The sequence below is a fragment of the Aotus nancymaae genome, unplaced genomic scaffold, assembly GCF_030222135.1.
Source record: "Aotus nancymaae isolate 86718 unplaced genomic scaffold, 86718_ANA_hifiasm-v0.15.2.pri h1tg000059l, whole genome shotgun sequence".
In the NCBI taxonomy this organism is placed as follows: domain Eukaryota; kingdom Metazoa; phylum Chordata; class Mammalia; order Primates; family Aotidae; genus Aotus; species Aotus nancymaae.
The window spans coordinates 50,379,294-50,403,436 of record NW_026988473.1 but is presented as its reverse complement, the minus strand read 5'-3'; the positions used below and the strand labels follow the sequence as shown (position 1 = coordinate 50,403,436).

General features: G+C 41.8%; 1 protein-coding gene and 1 non-coding gene across 2 annotated transcripts; both read left to right on the top strand.

The window, feature by feature from the left end:
- The first annotated feature begins 5,154 nt into the window (after positions 1-5,154).
- Positions 5,155-22,275, top strand: WEE1 (WEE1 G2 checkpoint kinase). Its single transcript, XM_012456684.3, has 11 exons — positions 5,155-5,721; positions 7,261-7,466; positions 7,604-7,667; positions 7,913-8,085; positions 8,546-8,667; positions 13,201-13,347; positions 16,328-16,423; positions 16,512-16,597; positions 17,863-18,033; positions 18,125-18,270; positions 20,977-22,275. The coding sequence occupies exons 1-11, from the start codon at positions 5,155-5,157 to the stop codon at positions 21,128-21,130; spliced, it is 1,932 nt and encodes a 643-aa protein (XP_012312107.1). The 3' UTR covers positions 21,131-22,275.
- On the top strand, positions 9,480-9,583 carry LOC135270336 (small nucleolar RNA U13). Its single transcript, XR_010338496.1, has one exon. It is a non-coding gene; the product is annotated as a small nucleolar RNA U13 (small nucleolar RNA).
- Positions 22,276-24,143: the final 1,868 nt, after the last annotated feature.

Here is a 24,143-nt window from a genome sequence, read left to right as displayed (position 1 = left end):
CGTAATGGCACTCTCCTGTAGTCCTGGCTACTCAAGAGGCTTAGGTGGGAGAATCGCTTAAGCCCAGGAGGGGAGGTTGCAGTGAGCCATGATCATACCACTGCACTCCAGCCTAGACAATAGAGCAAGAGCAAGACCCTTGTCTTAAAAAAAAAAATCTTTCTTTCCCCCAGTCATTCTACACATTTGTCGTGAACTTAACTCTTCGATTCTGTGTGAGGACTTCAAAGTCCTGGGTCTGTGGACCAAGAACTCTTCCCTTTCCATTGAAAACCCAAGCCCTTCTGCCTTAGTCTACTTCAAAGACCTCCCAGTTTAGGGAAGCAGACAGTTGGCAAAGTAGGAGTTGACAAAACAAAACATTGTTAAGAGTGTTTACCTTCAGGAAGGAGAATTGGGCTGGGAATTGAAAGGATAGGTGGGAGAATTTTGTACCATTTAAATTTTTGTTATTACTTCTACAATCTTGCATTGAATAGAGTAATAGAATGGTAATCTCTGTTCAATTTTTTTTTTTTCCTGAGATACTTCTTGCTCTGCTGCCCAGGCTGGAGTGCAGTGGCACAATCATGGCTCACTGCAGCCTCCGTCTTCCAGGCCCAAATGATCCTTCCACTTCAGCCTCCTGAGTAGCTGGGACTACAGGCATGTGCCACCACACCCAGCTAATTTTAAAATTTTAGTAGAGATGATGTCTCACTATGTTGCTCAGGCTGGTCTTGAACTCCTGGCCTCAAGTGATCCTCCTGTCTTGACCTATTGGGATTATAGGTGTGAACTACCATGCCCAGCTCAAAATCTTTTTTTTTTTTTTTTTTTTTTTTTGAGACAGGGTTTCCCTCTTGTTACCCAGGCTGGAGTGCAATGGCACGATCTCGGCTCACTGTAACCTCCACCTCCTGGCTTCAGGCAATTCTCCTGTCTCAGCCTCCTGAGTAGCTGGGATTACAGGCACGTGCCACTATGCCCAGCTAATTTTTTTTTGTATTTTTAGTAGAGACGGGGTTTCACCATGTTGACCAGGATGGTCTCGATCTCTTGACCTCGTGATCCACCCGCCTCAGCCTCCCAAAGTGCTGGGATTACAGGCTTGAGCCACCGTGCCCGGCCCCCAGCTCAAAATCTTAAATAGGCAAACTTATCTGCAAATGTGCCGATTTAGGAAGCAAATAAACCAACGATTATTTAAATCAGGGCTCTTTTATTACTCACAAGGGAGTCAGCGCCTAATCCAAATCAGAATACTGCAATGAACAAGGAACAGAAGGTCCCTACCCTCAGGTTCCTTCTTTTTCTAGAAGAAGATAGTAATAAATTAACAACATACTTTGAGATAGAAATAAGCCTGCTAAGGAAATAAAGCCAGGTGTTGTGAAAGAGCAAAGGGTGAGGGAGGGGACGTGAAGCAGAGATATAGAATTCTTACATAGGAGGAGTTTAGGAGCATCAGTCTAGTTGTGGAGAGGTGTCTAAGGGGCTTTAAAGTCCCATTTTCTTGGAAAGCACACTATTTTCACATGCAGTTTATGCTACAGATAGATAAAAGTAGTGGTTTTCTAGTTTTTTTAACTTATGCTTCATATTGAGAAAATGTCAATTATATCAAATAATTATATTTGTCATCAGGAGTGGCAGAAGGGGGCCCACAACCTGGGCAGCATGGTGGCTCATGCCTGTAATCCCAGCATTTTGGGAGACTGAGGCAGGCAGATTGCTTGAGTTCTAGACCAGCCTGGACAACATGGTGAAACACAGTCTCTATTAAAAATACAAAAATTAGCTGGGCTCTGTGGCACACCTGTAATTCCAGCTCTTAGGGAGGCAGAGGTGGGAGGATAGCTTGAGCCCAGGAGTTCGAGATCTGCCTGGACAATGTAGCGAGACCCTGTTCCCCACACAAAAAAAGGAAAAAAAAAATTAGCTGGGCATGGTAGCACATGTCATTAGTCGCAGCTATTCAGGAGGAATAGGAATAGCTATTCAGGAGAGATAGGAATAGCTAGCCCTATTCCTGAGGTGGAAGGATCTCTTGAGCCTGGGGAGATCGAGGCTGCAGTGAGCCATGACTGCATCACTGTAGTCCACTTTGAGACAGGGTGGAGAGTGAGACCCTGTCTCAAAACATAATTTTTTAGATTTTTTTTTTTTTTTTTTTTGAGATGGAGTTTCGCTCTTGTTACCCAGGCTGGAGAGCAATGGTGCGATCTCAGCTCACTGCAACCTCTGCCTCCTAGGTTCAAGCAATTCTCCCGCCTCAGCCTCCCGAGTAGCTGGGACTACAGGCACGTGCCACCATGCCCAGCTAATTTTTTGTATTTTTTTTTTTTAGTAGAGACGGGGTTTTACCATGTTGACCAGGATGGTCTTGATCTCTTGACCTCGTGATCCACCCGCCTCGGCCTCCCAAAGTGCTGGGATTATAGGCGTGAGCCACCGCGCCCAGCCCCCAATTTTTTTTTCCTCTATGTTTACAGAAAGAATTTTTTTTTTTTTGAGACAGTCTTGCTCTGTTGCCAGGCTGGAGTGCAGGAGTGCAGTGGTGCCATCTCGGCTCACTGCAACCTCCACCTCCCGGATTCAAGCGATTCTTCTGCCTCAGTGAGTAGCTGGGACTACAGGTCTGAGCCACCACACCAAGCTAATTTTTGCATTTTCAGTAGAGATGGGTTTTCACCATGTTGGCCACGATGGTCTCGATCTCTTGACCTCATGATCTGCCCACCTTGGGCTCCTAAAGTGCTTGGATTACGGGTGTGAGCCACTGTGCCCGGCCAAAATATAATTAATTTTTTAAAAAGGAGTGGCAGGAGGGGAGGTGTTGGAGGGAGGGTTCTGAAAACCACTCGTTGGCGTTGGCCACCGTGGATCAGAGAATAACTTTCCTTATACAAGTCTAGAGTTCTTGTTCTCCAAGAGCTTAAAATTAAGTTTGCATTAACATATAAAAAATACATTTATATGGGCCTATAGCCCAGAAAAAAAAATACATTTATATACCAGTTAGCAAATGTTAGGAGAAAAGACAGCTGTTGATCCTCCTTCACTGTGTCTTCAGTTGTGAGATCTCAGAAAATTCCTGACTTGAAACCGTGTGTTTTCATGAAAAAATTAGCTTGAGTTTATTTAGCCTTTGAAAAGCATTAGAACGACATATATGACAAAGTGTTAACATCCATAAAGTGCTAACAATAAGAAAAATAGGCAGTAGAAATAAATGTAAATCATTAAACCCATGACAACTGTCCAACAATATGAATCAAAACAACAAAAACACATCAACAAACATTAAATAACAATTGATGTCCAGAATTCACAGCATGTGCTCTAATCCACTTCTAGTGAGAATGTAAATTGTGTTTCTGGATGGCAGTTTGCCAGTTTATATCCTTTGACTCAGCAATTCTTACTCCAGGGATGTAGCCAAAAGAGCACTTTTAAAAGGCCAGGCACAGTGACTCACGCCTAGCACTTTGGGAGGCTGAGGCATGCAAATCACCTGAGGTTGCGCCACTGCACTCCAGCCTTGGTGACAGAGCGAGGCTCCATCTCAAAAAAAAAAAAAAGGAAAAAAAAAAAAAACCCACGGAGAAGGAAGAATATATATACCACGGGGTTACTTACAACAGAAAAACTGGAAGAGGCCAGGTGCGGTGGCTCATGTCTGTAATCCCAGCACTTTGGTAGGCCAAGGCAGGCGGATCGCTTGAGGTCAGGAGTTCAAGACCAGCCTGGCCAACATGGCAAACCCCCATCTCTGCTAAAAATACAAAAATTAGCCAGGTGTGGTGGCAGATGCCTGCAATCCCAGCTATACCCAGCTGAACGCTGAAGGCGGGGAGGTTGCAGGTTGTAGTGGGCAGAGATCGTGCCACTGCACTGCAGCCTCGGTGACATAGCGAGACTCTGTCTCAGAAAAAAAAAAAAAAAAGGAAAACTGGAAGAAACTTGTATGTGCATTAAGGAACGGATTAAATCGGTTTAACGGAGCACTAGGGAAATTTTTTTTTAAATTGCATTTAAGTTTGCAGCGAGCCAGGCCAATCGGTTTTGCCAACGCATGCCCACGTGCTGGCAAACAAATGTAAACACTGAGGTCCTGTGCTGGTTTCGTGGTGGGCAACTGTGCTGCTGTTTCTTTTGGCCGCGGACAAGGTCGGCTGCAAAGGTGGCCCCTGGCTAGGGAAAGCTCTTCTCGCTGTGGAGACACCCGCCCCTAACAGCCACCCACCCAGGGGAAATACTGGGGCTCAGAGGCCGTCTCCCAGCTAGTGTCCGGCCTAAGCACATCGGCTCCCACAGTTCAGAAAGGTCCTGAGGCCTGAGTCACCATTTCCGGCTCAGACCTCGACCCGGGAACGTGGGCTGCCCACTGCCACGCCCACTACGCCTCAGTGGTCTGCCCCGAGGGACAAGGGGCAAGAAGTGGTTTCCGGAGAAAGCGGCTGAAGGCCATTCGGTCCCTGGCTCTTCCCAGCTCGCAGAGATCCGGAGACGCTGCCCGGCCGCCTGGCCCTCTTCAGATTCCCCAGCACGGAGGAGCAGCGAGAGGGCCGCGTCCAGGCCGGCGTTCTTGTTAACTTCGGCGAGTCCAGCTCTCTTTTGCTCCTCCGAGAAGGCCGCCTCGGGTCCCGGGCCCAGCCTTGTCCTGTGGGTGTTCAGGCGGCGCCAGGCCGGGTTCCCAGCCGCCTGGGCTCGCTCATAGGCCCAGAGCGCCACGGCCCGCCCAGGCCAGGTCGGCGCGGAGCCGGGGGCGGAGCCAGCGGGTTCGCGCCAAAATAGCGTAGCTGGTCCTTCCCCCGCGGGCTACGTCGCGCCCTCTTTTTTTTTTTCAAACCCGGAGCTGGACGGGGATTGGTGGACTGGGAACTCACGTGGTTAACGGTCGCGGGAAGCCGCGGAGCCCGAACCTGAGACTGGACCTGAGGAGACCTCCGCTTCGGTGCTCCGGCCGCCCCTCCTCAGCCGGACAGTCAGCGTCGCTGTCGCCGCCACCGCCCTCAGCCCGAGTGTCCGGGAGCCGCGGCTACCCGCCGCGAAAAGACGCCGCGACCGGGCGCGCCCAGCTGCACGTGGCGGACCCGCCCCCTGTCCCGCAGTATTCTGGACCCCGCGGGCCTCCGCTCTCCAGTCCTCGGCCCCGGCCCCAGGGCCACGATGAGCTTCCTGAGCCGGCAGCAGCCGCCGCCGCCCCGCCGCGCCGGGGCCGCCTGCACCTTGCGGCAGAAGCTGATCTTCTCGCCCTGCAGCGACTTTGAGGAAGAAGAGGAAGAGGAGGAGGAGGAGGGCAGCGGCCACAGCACCGGGGAGGACTCGGCCTTTCAGGAGCCCGACTCGCCGCTGCCGCCTGCGCGGAGCCCCATGGAGCCTGGGCCCGAGCGCCGCCGCTCGCCCGGACCGGCCCCCGGGAGCCCCGGCGAGCTGGAGGAGGACCTGCTGCTGCCTGGCGCTTGCCGGGGCGCAGACGAAGCGGGCGGCGGGGCGGAGGGCGACTCGTGGGAGGAGGAGGGTTTCGGCTCCTCGTCGCCCGTCAAGTCGCCGGCGGCCCCCTACTTCCTGGGCAACTCGTTCTCGCCTGTGCTCTGCGGCGGCCCGGGGGATGCGTCGCCGCGGAGCTGCGGGGCGCCCCAGGGCCCCTGCTCTCCGCGGCCCGACCACCCGGGCACCCCGCCGCACAAGACCTTCCGCAAGCTGCGACTCTTCGACACCCCGCACACGCCCAAGGTGAGCACGGCGGGCGCGGGCACCCGGCGGCCGGGGCCCTCCCGGGTCCGCGCCGGCCCAACCTTTTAAAAAGGCCGCGGTGCCGGAGCCCAGCGCGCCGCTGCTCGGGTTCGGTTACATAAGCGGCCGGCCGCACCCCCGCTCGCTTTCCTGCGCCGCCCCCCAAAGTTGGCAGCCCTTGTTTTTGGCCCTGCCCCGAGGTTGTCCGTTGAGATTATGTAACTGAACAATGGGCCTCGTCTGGAACTTCTTCATCTTATAAAGGGGCCGATCGGCCCGTCCAGGTGGCCGAGGATTTGCCGCCTCTTGAGTCCCGGCCGCCCGGAGCTTGTCAGTCCCGAGTGCGGCATCGATAACGCGGTTTGCGAGGACGATGGAGGGTGCTGGCCCGGCCACCTGACACTCCCTAACCATATGGTCCCTTTTAAATGCGGTGATCGGGCCTGTAATTTGGGCGGCGCGGGCAGAAGGAGTTCGGTTTTAAAAAAAAGTCCTGCACTGATATGTATGGCGTTGATGGGGCGGGGGAAGCCTGGGGCGTGCAGGGAGAAACCGCGCTTGTACTTGGGAGTAAAGGCTGGCTGGCCTTCCAAGCATTTACAGTCCCACAGAGGCATCCATAAGTCAAGGTAGCACTAAAGCCTCTTTCTGGACACGGTCTTGGCTTAGCCTTTGTTTATATCGTTGGGTTTGCCTTGCCCAAAGTCTGGTCGGCCTCAGTGTGATTAGGGACATCTTACTGTTGATAAGGTATCTTAAAGAAAGGTGTTTAGCGCCTGTGTTTTGAATGGCCTTCCAGTACTGTGCGGATTACCACTTTTTTTTTTTTTTTTACTTTTTTTTTTTTTATAAAGACAGGGTTTCATCATGTTGGTCAGGTTGGTCTTGAACTCCTGACCTCAGGTGATCCGCCTGCCTTGGCCTCTAAAGTGAGCCAGATTACCACTTTTAAAACAGCAGATTTTAAAGCTGGTATTTCCAGAGTAAGACAAGCCTCACATTTGTAAGATTAATATGGAAAAGGTACCTTTTAAAGTGAGTTTGTTTTGTTTTCAATGTACTGTTTGTCAGCAGCCTCAAGAATATGTATGCTTTGGAGCTTTACTGTTTCTTGGCCGACTTGTTCAAGGCAAACTCCCTCTGGAAGTGAGGGGAGGAGTCCAGCGAAGTTGGCTAGCAAAGCCCTATTTAGATGGGGGAGGGGAGCTTTTATGGGGCTCTCAGACTGCTTTCTATTTTTGGATGGGTTGAAAGATTTTGTTAACTTTTAGCCACCAGAATGAACTTAGTTTTAAGTAACATTCATACTCTTTTTAGGGTTAGAGGCAGATTTTACTTTTTTTTTTTTTTCCAGAAGAGGTAATTAATATCCAGCTTCAGGCTTCCTAAATTAGCCACAATTTATTTTGCTTGAACTCTAACAAAGGCTTGTGTTGCTTTGACCTAGGCATTCAGCCTTGTGAAAGGCTCGTTGAAGGTTAGGTTGAGAAGGCTGACTATAGGACTTGGATCCTAAAAATTGTATTTTTTCTTCCCTAGAGTTTGCTCTCCAAAGCTCGAGGAATTGATTCCAGCTCTGTTAAACTCCGGGGTAGTTCTCTCTTCATGGATACAGAAAAATCAGGAAAAAGGGAATTTGATGTGCGACAGACTCCTCAAGTGAATATTAATCCTTTTACTCCGGATTCTGTGTTGCTTCATTCCTCAGGACAGTGTCGTCGTAGAAAGAGAACATACTGGAATGAGTAAGTCATTTATTTAACAGTGTGGGTCTCTAAATAACCTAAGATTGGCTTGGTATACTTACCAAAATTTAGTTTCTATTTAATGGCATGGATGTATCTGTCAGATATATTGATAGAAAAATACATATTTTTTTCAGTTCCTGTGGTGAAGACATGGAAGCCAGTGATTATGAGCTTGAAGATGAAACAAGACCTGCTAAGGTAAATAGCTTTTTAGTTTCTTTTTTTTTTTTTTGAAATTTACTTTTCTACCACTTAAAGTATGCTATGAACATGTTAAGCATTAAAACATAAGGTAGAATGGTTTCTAAATTTCACACATAGTCCTATCACCATAGTTAAAAATAATCGTTTTTGTATTATATATATATATAAAAAATACATTTGTTTCTCATTCCATATATATATATATATATATATATATATGGAAATGCTTTTTATTACAGAGAATTACAATTACTGAAAGCAATATGAAGTCCCGGTATACAACAGAATTTCATGAGCTAGAGAAAATTGGCTCTGGAGAATTTGGTTCTGTATTTAAGTGTGTGAAGAGGCTGGACGGATGCATTTATGCCATTAAGCGATCAAAAAAGCCACTGGCAGGCTCTGTTGATGAGTATGTATTAAACATTTGTCTTTTGCTCTTTTGTCCCCTATGGTGTTACTAACATTAAGGTTTTAGGTAATCAAACACTGAATTCTCTCTCACTTTTGAGAAGTTGTAATGATTTAATCAGGTCCTTTTCACTTTGTACTACCAGTTCCTAATGGACTTGTTGAATACCAGTAGTCTGATTTTGTAACCTAACTTAAACTCCAGTAAAATGGAATTTATTCTTACCTGAGTCCTAGGGCAAATAACATTTCTTCTTTCTGATAAATCTTTAATGGAATCCTCCTTTGGAAAAATCTCATACCAGTCCAAACCCCTTCTCTCTTTAGCAAGTTGCTTTTTAGCATAACAGTAGATACAAAAGTCAAGTTTATTTTATGAAGTTTCAGATAAATTAATTCAATTTAAGCTTCAATTAAAACTATTTACCATTTTATTTACCAAATCTCAATTTTTCTCCTAGGCAGAACGCTTTGAGAGAAGTATATGCTCATGCAGTTCTTGGACAGCATTCTCATGTAGTTAGATATTTCTCTGCATGGGCAGAAGATGATCATATGCTTATACAGAATGAATATTGTAATGGTGAGTGATACAGTGGTTCTCTTGTGAGCTTGAGAAAATGAACATCGAGGAAATATCATCTAAAATCTTGCTCCATTTCTGTCACTTTAATTTTTTATAAATTTAAATATCAGAGGCCTAACATAAATTTCAAAGTACAAGATTAAAAACATTGTCGCTTCTGAAGCACCTTGTACATACCTCAGTAGTAGAATTTTGTATACTATTATGTGCTTGTCACGCCACCTGAACTTTTTGAGAAGACGATGGCCTTGCCACATATATTTTGGTGACTTTAGTACCTAGCATAGTGTGTGGGGCATATAGTAGTTATGAAATGTTACATTTAACCTAACATTTCTCAAAAAAAAAAAAAAAGAAAGAAATGTTACGTTGAATGGATTCTTCCTGTGTCTACTCTTTTATTTCCATTTTATTTGGTGTGCTGCTAAAACTGATGTTTGTCGGTCAGTGTTCATTGATCTAAATTCAGTTGTTTAAGCATTCTGTAGTCCTGCCCTGCTCCCATCTATTCAACCTAGTCTACCACTAGGATCCACTAACAGTTTATTATGTTACATTCTTTTAGTTCTCTAGTCTTCTCTCCCCCCTCTCCCTCCTCTCCCTCAAGAATGAAACAAAACAGGCATGTATAGATTCAACTTTGGATGATCTCTGTATAGCTTTCAATTTCTGTAAGTCCTTCAAGGGCTGATTTACATCTCTCCTTTTTCCTTAAAAACCTTTACCAAAGTCCTGGTCAGAATTCTGATTTTTATGGACGTCTGTCATTATTATATACCAAGTCTTTATATATAATAGATTGTTTCTCAACATTTTTATAGTTTATAAGCATGATGATTGGGTTTTCATACTCAAGTGTGAAATGTGCCTCCCTCAAACCTTGTTATGACATTAGCACATTACCAGTCTGAAATGAAAAATATCTATAGATTGTTTCTATTTCCGTATGTCTTCTGTGAATAAAGAGAATTTAGAGTTTAGTGAACACTTGAAAGGATATAACAAAGGTTTATTTTTGTTTCTCATTATTCCTTAAATAAGACCAGTTATTTCATAACTTGTAAATACATAAGTGGTGTGGGTATAGATTCAGATTCTTCATATTTAAAAACAGTGAACAAAACAGAAGTAAAAGATCCATTGTTCAAACCTGATTAAGTTATTTTATTAGTTCTCCACACTTGAAAGAACTTGAGTATCTAGTATACAGCATTGCTGCGAGTTTTTTTCACACAGCTCTTGAAATGTTTCTATTCATACCATCAAAATATTTATGTATCTCCCATGACCTTATTTTTAGCCTTCATTTTTCAGGTATTGCATTTAACCTACAACAACTTGACCGTTATGTCATCTCCATTCCGTATTTGCTAGACACCATCTCTTTTCAGTTTCCTTCTTTCTCTCTCACCTTATTGATGTGAATAGTTCTCTTAATAGAATAGTTCAGTAGTAGTCCAGGAATGACAAATAATATAGCAACCTACCAATATATGGTTGTGTAAATCAGATGATTTTGAGAAAACTCAACTGGGTCTGAGAGATAGGGAAGAGTGAGTAGTCTTGCTACCCTCTCAGATTACAAAAACATTGTCCTGTAATAATGTTAGATTGTAAAATAATCTATTGAAAATAAGTTATTTTAAAACAATATAAAACACTTGAAGAAAATAAATAGACCTGTGTGAAACAGGACTGCCTCTGTGTGGCTGTTTGTCCTACTTAGATAAAAGAAAGTAAGACTGTCTGGACGCATTTGTGATCTCTTCCTTTTAATTCCTGTGTCCACCATTCCTCTTTCCACATAAAGCTTTGAATATACTAATAGGGCTCATCTTCACATCTTTTCCAGTTTCACAGGAAAAGGATTGTGTTATCATTTATTAGTACATGAGTAACCTATTGCCTTTATTATGATTTAATTTCCTTATTATCTTACTCATTTGCATTATAAGCCTTTTATCTTGGTTTGGTGATAGATTGGAATTAACCTGTATAAACAAGTGTAGAAAAATGCCGATGGATAGGGAAAGAGAACCCAAAATATCAGAACTTGTTTAGTTCTTCTCACCTTTCTTGCCCTTCTAGCAATAAGAGAAGAAATTGGCACATCTATGGTTGCTGGACCTGCTAAAAAGAGAATTAGCCATATTTTTTCTTAGCAAATTTGATCTAGGACTTAGCCTGTCTTGTCTGACAGCGTTATTGGTCTGCTCCCTTCTAGAGCCCTCTTTTTCCCTCCCAGTTCAAGATTTGTACAACTAAGGAGAATGTATACTCAAGAAGAAGATACTGAGATATGTAATTTATTTTTATTTTAAAAACCCGTTTGACCTTGTGTTATTCAGTCTTAATTAAATTGTAGGACCTTCTTTTCTGACTAATACACCATTGACCTGCCTAATTATATTACCTAGCTCTGATTTTTTTATTCCTAAGCCTTAAACAGAAGTTTTTTCTTTTTTTTGGAGATGGAATCTTGCTCTGTCACCCAGGCTGGAGTGCAGTGGCGAGATCTTGGCTCACTGCGACCTCTGCCTCCAGAGAGAGTTCAAGCAATTCTCCTGCCTCAGCCTCCCGAGTAGATGGGACTATAGGTGCATGCTGCCACGCCTGGCTAATTTTTTTTGTATTTTAGTAGAGATGAGGTTTCACCGTGTTGCTGGTCTTAAACTCCTGAGCTCAGGCAATCTGCCTGCTGCAGCCTCCCAAAGTGCTAGGATTACAGGCATGAGCTACCACTCCCAGCCAACAGAAGATTTTTTTAAAACAATTCTTCATTGCCTTTGAGATAAAATATAAACTTCTAAAAGTTTTTTTTTTTTTTGAGATCGGTTTCACTCTTGTTGCCCAGGCTGGAGTGTAATGGCACGATCTCAGCTCCCTCTGCCTCCCTGGTTCAAGTGATTCTCCTGCCTCAGCCTCCCGAGTAGCTGGGACCACAGGCATGTGCCACCATGCCTGGCTAATTTTGTATTTTTAGTAGAGACAGAGTTTCTCCATGTTGCTCAGGCTGATCTCAAACTCCTGACGTCAGGTGATCCACCTGCCTTGGCCTCCCAAAGTGCTGGGATTATAGGCATGAGCCAATGTGCCCAAACTTTAAAAATTAAAAAAATATATAAACAAATTAACTGATTGGTTTAATTAATTCTATAAAAGCAGGTGATGGTATCATTCATAGTAAGAGTAGTATAAAATAAAACTATACTAAAATACTGACGTTTATTTATTTATTTATTTTATTTTTCACTTTTTTAAGAGACAGGGTTTCAACATGTTGGCCAGGCTGGTCTTGAACTTCTGACCTTGTGATCCACCCGCCTTGCCCTCCCAAAGTGCTGGGATTACAGGTGTGCGCCACCGCACCCGGCAATACTGAATTTTTAGTATTGTCAAGGGTATGGAGAAACAGGTATTCTCATACGTTGATGATGGGCATATAAATTGATACAGCCTTCTCTATGGAGAAGAGTGTGTGTGTAAAACACAATCTCCATATGTTACAAATATGCATATCCTTTAACCCAGCAATTTGACTTCTAGGTGATATACTAAATGTGTGTGAAATAACCAATGTACAAGATTATTTATTAGGCCATAGTATATAATAGTAAAGGCTTGGAAATAATTTTAAAATGTCCAGCATTTGGGGGACTGATAATTGCATTACCATTCAATTATACAATGGAATTCTATAGAGAGAAGAAGAAATGGGTTGTCTTTGTATATTGGTATAGAACGATCATTAAGATAATGAACATGACCGAGCCCGGTTGCTCAAGTGTGTAATTCTAGCACTTTGGGAGGCCAAGGTGAGCGGATTATCTGAGGTCAGGAGTTCAAGACCAGCCTGGCCCACATGGTGAAACCCTGTTTCTATTTTAAAAAAAAAAAAAAAAAAAAAGATAATGAACCTTATGCTGTTACTTATGCAAAAAGTTGAAAAGAATACATAGAACTGATCTGGGCATGGTGGCAATGCCTGTAGTCCCAGCTGCTTGGGAGGCTGAAGCAGGAAGATCAATTGGGTTGGGAATTCTAGGCTGTAGTGCACTATGCCGATCTAAGTTCAGCATCAGTATGGTGACCTCTCTGGAGTGGAGCACCACCAGGTCGCCTAAAAAGAGGTAAAATGGCCTAGGTCAGAAACAGAACAGGTCAACTCCTGGGCTGATAAGTAGTGGGATCAAGCCAATGAATAGCCATTGCATTCCAGCTAAGCAACATAAATAGACCCTGTCTCTTATAAATTAAAAAAGAAGAAAAACACCTGATAATGTTGGTTTACTCGGGGAATGAAAGAGGTGGGTTGCTGAGGTATATGAGTGAGAGAGACTACATTTTATTTTGTACCCATGCAAATGTATTACCTATTGAAAAAACAATAACATTTTGATTTCACAAGCAGGTTGAAGGGAGAATGTCCTATAAAATAACACTTTCTTGGCTGAGGTTGGTTGGTTGAGACTCATTCAGTAAAGATGGAAAAAAGAAAGAAGAAATGCTAATATTTTCTGTCTTTGTTAGGTGGAAGTTTAGCTGATGCTATAAGTGAAAACTACAGAATTATGAGTTACTTTAAAGAAGCAGAGTTGAAGGATCTCCTTTTGCAAGTTGGCCGGGGTTTGAGGTATATTCATTCAATGTCTTTGGTTCACATGGATATAAAACCTAGTAAGTATTGCAGATCTTTTGACCTGTGTTCTTTGGGGTTATAGAGAATAAATTACTTTATCATGACAATATTGAAAACATATATCTTATGTTTTCTCATCGTTAGTTTTAAAAGGCCTTGGATCCACTTACCAATATTGTTTTATGATTTCTGTTTATCTCTTCCCTTGTTAACCCCCAAAATTTGAGATGATAAACTTTTTTTTTTGAGACTGCGTTTCAAATGCAGTGGCGCCATCTCTGCTCACTGCAACCTACTCATTCCATGCTCAATCATCCCACCTCATTCTTCCCAGTAGCTGGGACTACAGGCATGTGCCACCATGCCTAGATAAATTCATTTTTATTAAAAGCCAAAAATTTTTGCTGTATCTTATAGGAACTGCTGTGGGATACTAATGAAGGCACTAAAAATCTGTGTTTAAAGCCCTACTCTCCGCTAGGCCAGAGCATATTAAAATTTTCCCCAGTTGACTCAAGTCCTTGATAGTTGATTTGTTCAAATTAGTATGTACTTAAGGATCATGCATTTCATATGGTTACATCAATTTTTCTTTTTCAGAACACATCCCCTACTTTGTAAAAATACTTATCTTTCAAGCTATCCCTTTTTCTGGATTTGACTAGTTGCTTCTTGCATATCATTTAGCTTGTTCCTTTTTCTGTATTTCCTATAAATTGGAAGTTATAACAAAGGGATATGGATTCAAGTAGCATTTTAGGCTAGATGAATTTAATGAAGTTTTTTTTTTTTTTTTTTTTTTTTAAAAAAAAGATGGGGCCGGGCACGGTGGCTCACGCCTGTAATCCCAGCACTTTGAGAGGCTGAGGCGGGTGGATCACGAGGTCAAGAGATTGAGACCATCCTGGTCAACATGGTGAAACCCCGTCTCTACTAAAAATACAAAAAATTAGCTGGGCATGGTGGCGCGTGCCTGTAATCCCAGCTACTCAGGAGGCTGAGGCAGGAGAATTGCCTGAACCCAGGAGGCGGAGGTTGCGGTGAGCCGAGATCGCGCCATTGCACTCCAGCCTGGGTAACACGAGCGAAACTCCGTCTCAAAAAAGATGGGGTTTCACCATGATGGCCAGGCTGGTCTTGAACTCCTGACCTCGGGTGATCCACCCACCTCAGCCTCCCAAAGTGCTAGGATTACAGGCTTGAACCACTGCGCCTGGCCCTTTAATGAAGTTTTTATTAATCTTTGGAAATATGTTGATTTGTGAGAAGTCATTTTGTACAACTTTGTGAGTTATACGCTGGAATTTCTTATGTGTATGTTAATAAGTCATTAACTTATTTTCAAAAGAAATATATTTGGACTTATGGGAGTAAATGTGAATTTGTAAGGAATGACTGTACTCACTCATCTGTTATATAAAGTATTAGACAAATATAATAGACCCTTATGAGGTATAAAAGTTGAAAATATTAAGGGATATGAAGTTTAAAAATCTTCAAGTTTACAAATACCACCACAAAATAAGTTGTCCTATAAATAAAGTAAAACTGTATAGATTACTCCAGTAAATGCAACATAAATTCCATGCTATATATTTGTGTATGTGTGTGTGTGTGTGTGTGTGTGTATATTTGAGACAGTCTTGCTCTGTTGCCCAGGCTGAAGTGCAGTGGTGTGATCTCAGCTCCCTACAACCTCTGCCCTCCTGGATTCAAGCCATTCTGCCTCAGCCTCCTGAGTAGCTGGGATTACAGGTGCATGTAACCACACAGGCTAATTTTTGTATTTTTAGTAGAGACGGGGTTTCACCATATTGGTCGGGCTGGTCTCAGACTCCTGACCTTGTGATCCTTCTGCCTCGGCCTCCCAAAGTGCTGGAATTACAGGTGTGAGCCACTGCGCCTGGCCCAGGCCTTATTTTTTAAAGAGATAGTGTCTCTCAGTTGCCCAGGCTAAAATGCAGTGGTGCAGTCATAGCTCACTGCAGCTTTGAATTCCTGAGCTCAAATGAACCTCCTGCCTCAGCCTCCCAAGTAGTTGGGACTACAGGCATGCACCACCATTCCCAGCTATTTTTATTTTTATTTTTTGTTTTTGTAGAGACAGGGTCTCACTGTCTTGCCCAGGCTTGTCTCGAATTCCAAATCTTAGGCAATCTTCCTACCTCAGCCTCTCAAAGCACTGGGATTACAGGCATGAGCCACCATACCTGGGCAATACTATACTGATAAAACTATTAAAATCTGCCACTAACAGCTCATGTTAATCATGATCTTAACTGAATTTGAAGAAAAAGATAATGTGTATACAGTAGGAAATAGTGAATCACAAAGCCATATTGCAAGCTAGATGCTATCTTGTCAGCCAGACTCACTGACTAAATGACTCATTCTGCTCACACCAGCCTTATAGCACTACATTAAAATTGGTGCTTTCACAGAATTTCACAAGTTACAGTTTTTTTGCTGAAGAGTAATGTGCAGATGACAAGGGCCTCATGCAGTTTGAAGTGTTTAGGGATCAGTGCTAGGCTGGAAAATATATACTCAAGAGGCCCAGAGTGGTGGCTCATCCCTGTAATCTCAGCACTTTGGGAGGCTGAGGCGGGAGATTACTTGAGGCCAGGTGCTTGATTAGCCTGGCCAATGTAGCGAAACCTCATCTCTACCAAATATAAAAGTTAGCTAGACATGGTGGCATGTGCCTCTCGTCCCAGCTACTCAGGAGGCTGAGTAAGAATTGCTTAAACCTTGTCGCAGAGAGCGAAGATGATGCCACTGCACTCTGACTTAGGAGACAGAGCAAGACTGTCTCAAACAAAAAGCAAACAAACAAAAAAAATCCCAGAAAATATAACCCTAGTCTATATCTCCTGAGATTTCTTATTCTTCATGGATTTGGGATAGAACTTGAGAACTGGCATTTTAAAAAGCGTGCTGGATGATTTTGGTGTATGATTTTGTTTATAAACTCTGGTTTTATTATTAGTTTGGTTTACATATTTAACTGTTTGACAGGTAATATTTTCATGTCTCGAACCTCAATCCCAAATGCTGCCTCTGAAGAAGGAGATGAAGATGACTGGGCATCCAACAAAGTTATATTTAAAATAGGTAAAAAAAAGATAACCAGATTATTACCTTAAAATAAAGAGAAGGCTATTTTGGTTTTGCTCTTGACTATTTTTTTGAATACTTCTAGGTGATCTTGGGCATGTAACAAGGATCTCCAGTCCACAAGTTGAAGAGGGTGATAGTCGTTTTCTTGCAAATGAAGTTTTACAGGAGGTAATTTTTCTTCTCCCTTAATTATAGTTTGCTTTGTAACACTTAGCAGTTGTTAGAAGAATATAAATTCAGATGTATTAAACTTTTAAGTTAACTAATAGAACAGAAATAAAATCTAAACCATGAGCTGAGGGCATTTAATTTGCAAAAAGTCATGAAGACAAAGATTTATAATGGAATTGTGGTGAAAAAAGATGTTCTTGTACACCAGTGGTGGAACTTTAAAATGGCATATCCTTTTTGGAGATCAAAGTATTAGTATTGCATTAATATTTAAAAATCAGGTGCCCACTGACTCATAATTTTTACTTCTAGGAGTTTTTCCTATAGAAATATTTATATATAAACACAAGTTGAAAACAATGTAAATAGCATTTACTAATAAGAGAATGATTATGTAAATAATAGCACATAGTTATTAGTGTGGCACATAGTTTCAAGAATGTGACAAACTATTGATAAAAATTTTGAATGAAAATAGAATAAGAAAAACGTGTAATTATATGATCCCATTACTCTTTGTAAATATGTGTATATATGTATTTGCTTTATTACGTATATGTGTATTTGTAACTTATCAAGTGTGTTTCTTTTTTTTTTTTCTCTTCTGATTAGCGAAGATGGAATTGAATCAGTGTGTTTCTATGTGTTTTGTGTTTGCGTATGAATCCCTAGAGGGAGAGGGGTTTCTTTTGAGAGTTAAATTTGGCTGTTGATAAAGAAGAGGCATTTACTTTTATATATGTGTTTGCATTTTTCCCCTTAGAGTGTATATTACTTTGTAATTTAGAAAATAAACCTTCCCAAATTTAGCAGTTTATTTATTTATTTTTTTTGAGACGGAGTTTCGCTCTTGTTACCCAGGCTAGAGTGCAATGGCGAGATCTCAGCTCCCGCAACCTCCGTCTCCTGGGTTCAGGCAATTCTCCTGCCTCAGCCTCCTGAGTAGCTGGGATTACAGGCATGCGCCACCATGCTCAGCTAATTTTTTGTATTTTTAGTAGAGACGGGGTTTCACCATGTTGACCAGGATGGTCTTGATCTCTTGACCTTGTGATCCACCCGCCTTGGCCTCCCAAAGTGCTGGGATTACAGGCGTGAGCCACCGCGCCTGGCACAGTTTATTTAAATAGGTCCTAAACTTGAATGTGACATTAGACATTTTGATTTAGTCCTGTTTTTCACTTAAATCATCTTTGAAGTGTAATCTTGTTTTATTTTGACTAGTTTTACATTACTTAAAAAATATTTTTTTAATTTTACAGAATTATACTCATCTACCAAAAGCAGATATTTTTGCGCTTGCCCTCACAGTGGTATGTGCTGCTGGTGCTGAACCTCTTCCCAGAAATGGAGATCAATGGCATGAAATCAGACAGGGTAGATTACCTCGGATACCACAAGTGCTTTCCCAAGAATTTACAGAGTTGCTGAAAGTGAGCATTTTATATATGAAGCTCTTTATTGACATGGTTCTATATTTTATTAAAAGCATGTCTTTACCTTAATTTTACTTTTCTTTTTAAGGTTATGATTCATCCAGATCCAGAGAGAAGACCTTCAGCAATGGCACTGGTAAAACATTCAGTGTTGCTATCCGCTTCTAGAAAGAGTGCAGAACAGTTACGCATAGAATTGAATGCCGAAAAGTTCAAAAATTCACTTTTACAAAAGTAAGTGAGGGATTTTTGTTTTCTTTTTACTTTCTCATTCTCTTTAGTTCTCAAATTTTAATGAGAGATGGTTTAAGCTTTGTGTCAACAAAGGATTTTAGAGGGTTTTTTTTGTGTGTGTGTGTTTTTTTGATCATTACGCAAAACAAGTTTTTTGTGTTTTGAGACACGGTCTCATTGTGGCCAGGCTGAAGTGCACTGGTGCTATCATGGCTCATTGCAACCTCCACCTTCCAGGCTCAAGCTATCCTCCCACTTCAACCTCCTGAGTAGCTTAGCCACAAAGCTCGGCTAATTTTTATATTTTTTGTAGAGATGGGGTTTTACCATGTTGCCCAGGCTGGTCTTGAACTCCTGGGCTCAAGCCATCCACCTACCTTGGCCTCCCAAAGTGCTGGGATTATAGACGTGAGCCATCTCACCCAGCTCCAGTAGTTCGATATGTTATACAGTGAAAACTTGGGGACTTCTGCTATAAATTAGTATTTGACGTATTAAGTTTGTGTTGTTTCTAAACTTTGATATTATGAACTTTAAAAATGTTGAGACTATGCTCTGTGTGGTGTCCAAAAAGAAAAAAAGAAAAAATTATTGAAAAAAAAAATGTTGAGACTAACATATATTTGCAAGTGGTGATAGTCTCTAATCCATACATGATAGTAAATGCTAAGTGAGCCTATACCGATTTTTTCTTCCCAGACTCACCAAAAATTAATATTTCCTTGAAACATTCTGTTCTTATTTTATGAAATTAATGTCAGTTTGGTTAGTAGATGATTCCCATATATAAGTTTTTAATTTCTGTCTAAATCTTTATGTGCTGAATGAAGATTCTCATATTTGACTTAATGACTTGATATTTTTGAAAAGCTGGTTATAGTGGTAAAGGTTATTAAGAGAATATTCGGCTGAGTGCGGTAGCTCACACCTGTAATCCCAGCACTTTGGGAGGCCGAGGCAGGCAGATCACCTGAGGTCAGGAGTTCAAGACCAGCCTGACCAACATGGAGAAACCTTGTCTCTACTAAAAATACAAAATTAGCAGGGTGTGGTGGCACGCTCCTGTAATCCCAGCTACTTGGGAGGCTGAGGCAGGAGAATTGCTTGAACCTGAGAGGCGGAGGTTGCAGTGAGCCTAGATGGCACCATTGCACTCTAGCCTGGGCAACAAGAGCAAAACTCTGTTTCAAAAATTTAAAAAAGAGGCCGGGCATGGTGGCTCAGGCTTGTAATCCCAGCACTTTGGGAGGCCAAGACGGGTGGATCATGCGGTCAAGAGATTGAGACCATCCTGGCCAACATAGTGAAACCCCGGGTCTACTAAAAAAATACAAAAATTAGCTGGGTGTGGTGGCTCGCACCTGTAGTCCCAGCTACTCAGGAGGCTGAGGCAGGAGACTTGCTTGAACCTGGGAGGCGGAGGTTGCAGTGAGTGGAGATCACACCACTGCACTCCAGCCTGGCGACAGAGTGAGACTCTGTCTCAAAAACAAAAAATTTAAAAAAGAATATTGGAGAGTATTAAGTTACCACAGATCACATTTCTAATTCTTCTGATGTATTGCAACCATTTTGATTTTCACCTAATAAAACTGACTTGAAAGGTTACGTTAAGTATTAAGATTGAATATTTAAATTATAAAAATTGTATATTAAAGGCCGGGCGCGGTGGCTCACGCTTGTAATCCAAGCACTTTGGAGGCCAAGGCGGGCGGATTACCTGAGGTCGGGAGTTCAAGACCAGCCTGACCAACACGGTGAAACCTCGTCTTTATTTTAAAAAAAAAAATTGTATATTAAAATGTTTATTGGCCACTAGTTTGATATCCATCATAGTTCATACAACTAGGAAATAAATTTTCTTTTTGTCTCTGTTATGTAAGGATAGATTCATAATATAAGTTGGAATTTTATTTCAAATTATTTCTAATTTTTTTACTAGGGATAGGTTTGTCTGGAAATTATTTATTATTATTTATTTAAAAAGATAGAGGGCCGGGCGCGGTGGCTCACGCCTGTAATCCCAGCACTTTGGGAGGCCGAGGCGGGTGGATCACGAGGTCAAGAGATCGAGACCATCCTGGTCAACATGGTGAAACCCCGTCTCTACTAAAAAAAAATACAAAAAATTAGCTGGGCACGGTGGCGCGTGCCTGTAATCCCAGCTACTCAGGAGGCTGAGACAGGAGAATTGCCTGAACCCAGGAGGCGGAGGTTGCGGTGAGCCGAGATCGCGCCATTGCACTCCAGCCTGGGTAACAAGTGTGAAACTCCGTCTCAAAAAAAAAAAAGATGGAGTCTTGCTCTGTCACCCAGGCTGGAGTACAGTGGCACTATCATAGCTCACTGTAGCCTTGAACTCTGAGGCTCAAGTGATCCCCTAACTTTAGCTTCCAGAGTAGGTGGGACTACAGTTGTGAGTCACCACATCCAGCTCAAATTATTTTATAAGACCCAAAGTCATTACTAGTATCTTTATTACTTGTTTCCAAGTATATGTGATATTTTAATTTAAAAAGCACAAAATAAAATCATTTCACAAATTTGTTTTAATAGAAACTTCAGTTACATGTTATATTCTTTTCTTCAGTTATATCTTGGAATAATGATGGCATGCAAATATCTCCCAGTTGATAATATAGTTTGTGTTTAGCTTCTTAGGATCTCTTCCTAGGATTATTACCTTGTTTTCTATTTTTATGCCAGAGAACTCAAGAAAGCACAGATGGCAAAAGCTGCAGCTGAGGAAAGAGCGCTCTTCACTGACCGGATGGCCACTAGGTCCACCACCCAGAGTAATAGAACATCTCGACTTATTGGAAAGAAAATGAACCGCTCTGTCAGCCTTACTATATACTGAGCTACTCATTTCCCACCTCCCCCTATAAACTGTGACGAGAGGAAGCTAGGTTGGAATCACTGATAGAATTCAGTTTGCAATTACTTTTCTCAACTGGTGTCAGTAGTTTTACTGATTAGGACTTTTATTGTGATACAGTTGAAAGCTGTATTTTGACCATTGCTGTGTCAGGCTTTCATCTAATCTTACCAGTCTGTCTTCTGTAGGATGTGTCACTGTTGGATGTTACATGCCTTTCCAGGGTTAACCACTGTGGTGGTGTGCTGCTTATAGTTTGCTGTTGCATTGTAATAAAAGGTGTCTTTCCCTGTAATGACCTGTAAAAGTACTCAAGGGCTTCATTACAGACATACTCTCCCTTTGAAAAGGGACATGCTTAAAGACTCATTACTACTCAGCCTTCAATGTACCGGTGTGTCCCTCTTATATTTCTTTTTTTTTTTAATTGTGAATTATACTTGTATATCCCACTGGGAGCACTTTGTAGGCATTGCATGAACCATGGGATGATAATTCTGTGGAAGTATTGCCTTGTGAATTTGCTGCTATTTTAGTTTTGTCTTTGCTGTAAACTTGTAGCATTAAACAATCATTGTTGTGAATAGGTTTTCTTTTCGAAACAATTATGTGAAATGTATAGCTGGTTTTGATGAAAAGCAGCTATTTGCCTTTTTTTTTTTCCTTTGAACTTTGAAGCTAGTGCATTGGAAAAATGCACCCTTACCCCCTTTTGGAATGCTGTATTAATGTAGTATAATAATTACTGGTTTTGTAACTTTTTCTGGTAATGTCCTTCCCTGACTCTTTTAAAATGTCTTCCCCCAAGTTTTGTACTTGATTGTATTGTTAGTCTGTTTTTAAATGTTTTGCCTGGTTTCTCTTCAATTACTTGTGTATATAAACTGATCTTGATGATACTGTACATAGCTGTTTGAAATGCCAGAATGACTTCTGACATTCCAAGTTTTTCACAAAATATATTTTATCTGTGATTAGTCATTTGACTAATAATACTGGCTAACAAATGTTGAAAAAAAATTGTCTATTGTTTGTCTCATTAATTTTGGTCTAAAACATGTTTGCACTTGTCTTTGACTTGTGTTTTATTAACATGGATTGGCATATTAAAAGTCACTCTGAGCTTACCTTAATTGTGTAAATCCTTGTGATGCCTATTTTCTAATATTTTATCTACATTATCACTATGTATTAAATGTATAGTGTATATAATATACTATTATAAAAGCAGAGGGCACTTTGGATTGAATACGAAATTTACTGACTTTCGTGATGGGCTTTAGAACAAAGCTACATTTTGCTATTTAAGAAAAATTTACCCATCAACTTTGAATATGTTTTTCATAAATGTTTAATATTTTCATATCACATTGCATGTTATGCGTGTGACTCGCTTAAAAATGTAGCATGATGTTGTAATCCCAGCTACTCAGGAGGCTGAGGCAGGAGAATTGCCTGAACCCAGGAGGCGGAGGTTGCGGTGAGCCGAGATCGCGCCATTGCACTCCAACCTGGGTAACAAGAGCGAAACTCCGTCTCAAAAAAAAAAAAAAAAAAAAAAATGTAGCATGATGTAATTTAAAATACCTTAAGATTATTAAGTAAATGTATAATATGATTCATAACTGATTTGTACTGAGTCACAGAAGAAAACTTTAAAATGGGGCGGTTTTTTTGTTTGTTATAAAAAAGACAGGGTTTCACCATGTTGGTCAGGCTAGTCTTGAACTTCCGACCTCAGGTGATCCGCCAGCCTTGGCCTCCAAAGTGCTTGGATTACAAGCGTGAGCCACCACGTCCAGCCTTTTTGTTTGTTTTTTAAGATGGAGTCTCACTCTTACTCAGGCTGGAGTGCAGTGGCACAGTCTCGGCTCATTGCAACCTCTGCCTCTTGGAGTCAAGCAATTCTCCTGCCTCAGCTTCCCAAATAGCTGGGACTACAGGCACGCACCACCACACGCAGCTAATTTTTTTGTATTTTTAGTAGAGACAGGGTTTCATCATGTTGGCCAGGCTGGTCTCAAGCTCCTGACCTCAGGTGATCTGCCCTCCTCAGCCTCAAAGTCCTGGGATTACAGGCGCCCAGCCCTTGAAAGTGGAGAGGGTTTTAATTCTTACTAAACTGGGTTTTAAGATTTGAGGCCAGGCATCTTGGCTCATGCCTATAATCCCCACCACTTTGGAAGGCCAAGGCAGGAGGATTGCTTGAGGCCAGGAATTCAAGACCAACCTGGGCAGCACAGTGAGACCCTATCCCTACAAAGAAAAGTGACTGCAAATTGAAGTGACAGTGTTATTTCTATGGCATCTTTTTCTGATGTTGATTAGAACCAGAGCTGGTCTCACTGTTGCTTAGGCTGGTCTTAAATCCCTGAGCCCAAGGGATCCTCTTGCCTCTGGAGTAACTGGGACTTCGAGTGTGTGTAATCATGATAAACCTTTGATATAAATATTTCTAACAAGCTTGATTATATTAGCTTTCAAGTCTACGGTATCTTAAAATTTTGAAGTGTGAGATGAACTGGTACAGGCAGAATTAGATATAAAAGCTGGTGGGTATGGGTGATAAAACCTGAAAAGCTACAGGAACTGGAGCAGGCAACTCACATCTTTTAGTAGCTACTAATGACAAAGCTATAAAAAGATTATAATAATTGGGCTGGGTGCTGTGGCTTGCACCTATAATCTCTGAGCTACGATAACCACCATTGTATTCCAGCCTGGGTGCAGAGTGAGAGCCTGTCTCTTAACATATATATATATACACACACACCAATTACCATATATATATGGTAATTGGTGTTTACATATGATCACTTTAAGTCACTAAAGTGCATTTTTCCAGTGCACTAGCTTCAAAGAAAAATTCAGGTGTTTTTCATCAACATTTGCAGTAAAATTTTCACACAAGAATATTGGATTAAGAAGGAAAACTGATATCTGGTGTTCAAAGAGGGAATTCTTAGGCCATCTAAAAACTAATCTGAGAGTTGGA

Excerpts from the sequence above, each read along its gene's own strand:
- WEE1 (XM_012456684.3), top strand. The coding sequence starts at position 5,155 with ATGAGCTTCCTGAGCCGGCAGCAGCCGCCGCCGCCCCGCCGCGCCGGG. Across the intron at positions 16,598-17,862 it reads CAAATGAAGTTTTACAGGAG|AATTATACTCATCTACCAAA; the intron begins GTAATTTTTCTT and ends TTAATTTTACAG. Across the intron at positions 18,034-18,124 it reads AATTTACAGAGTTGCTGAAA|GTTATGATTCATCCAGATCC; the intron begins GTGAGCATTTTA and ends TTTCTTTTTAAG.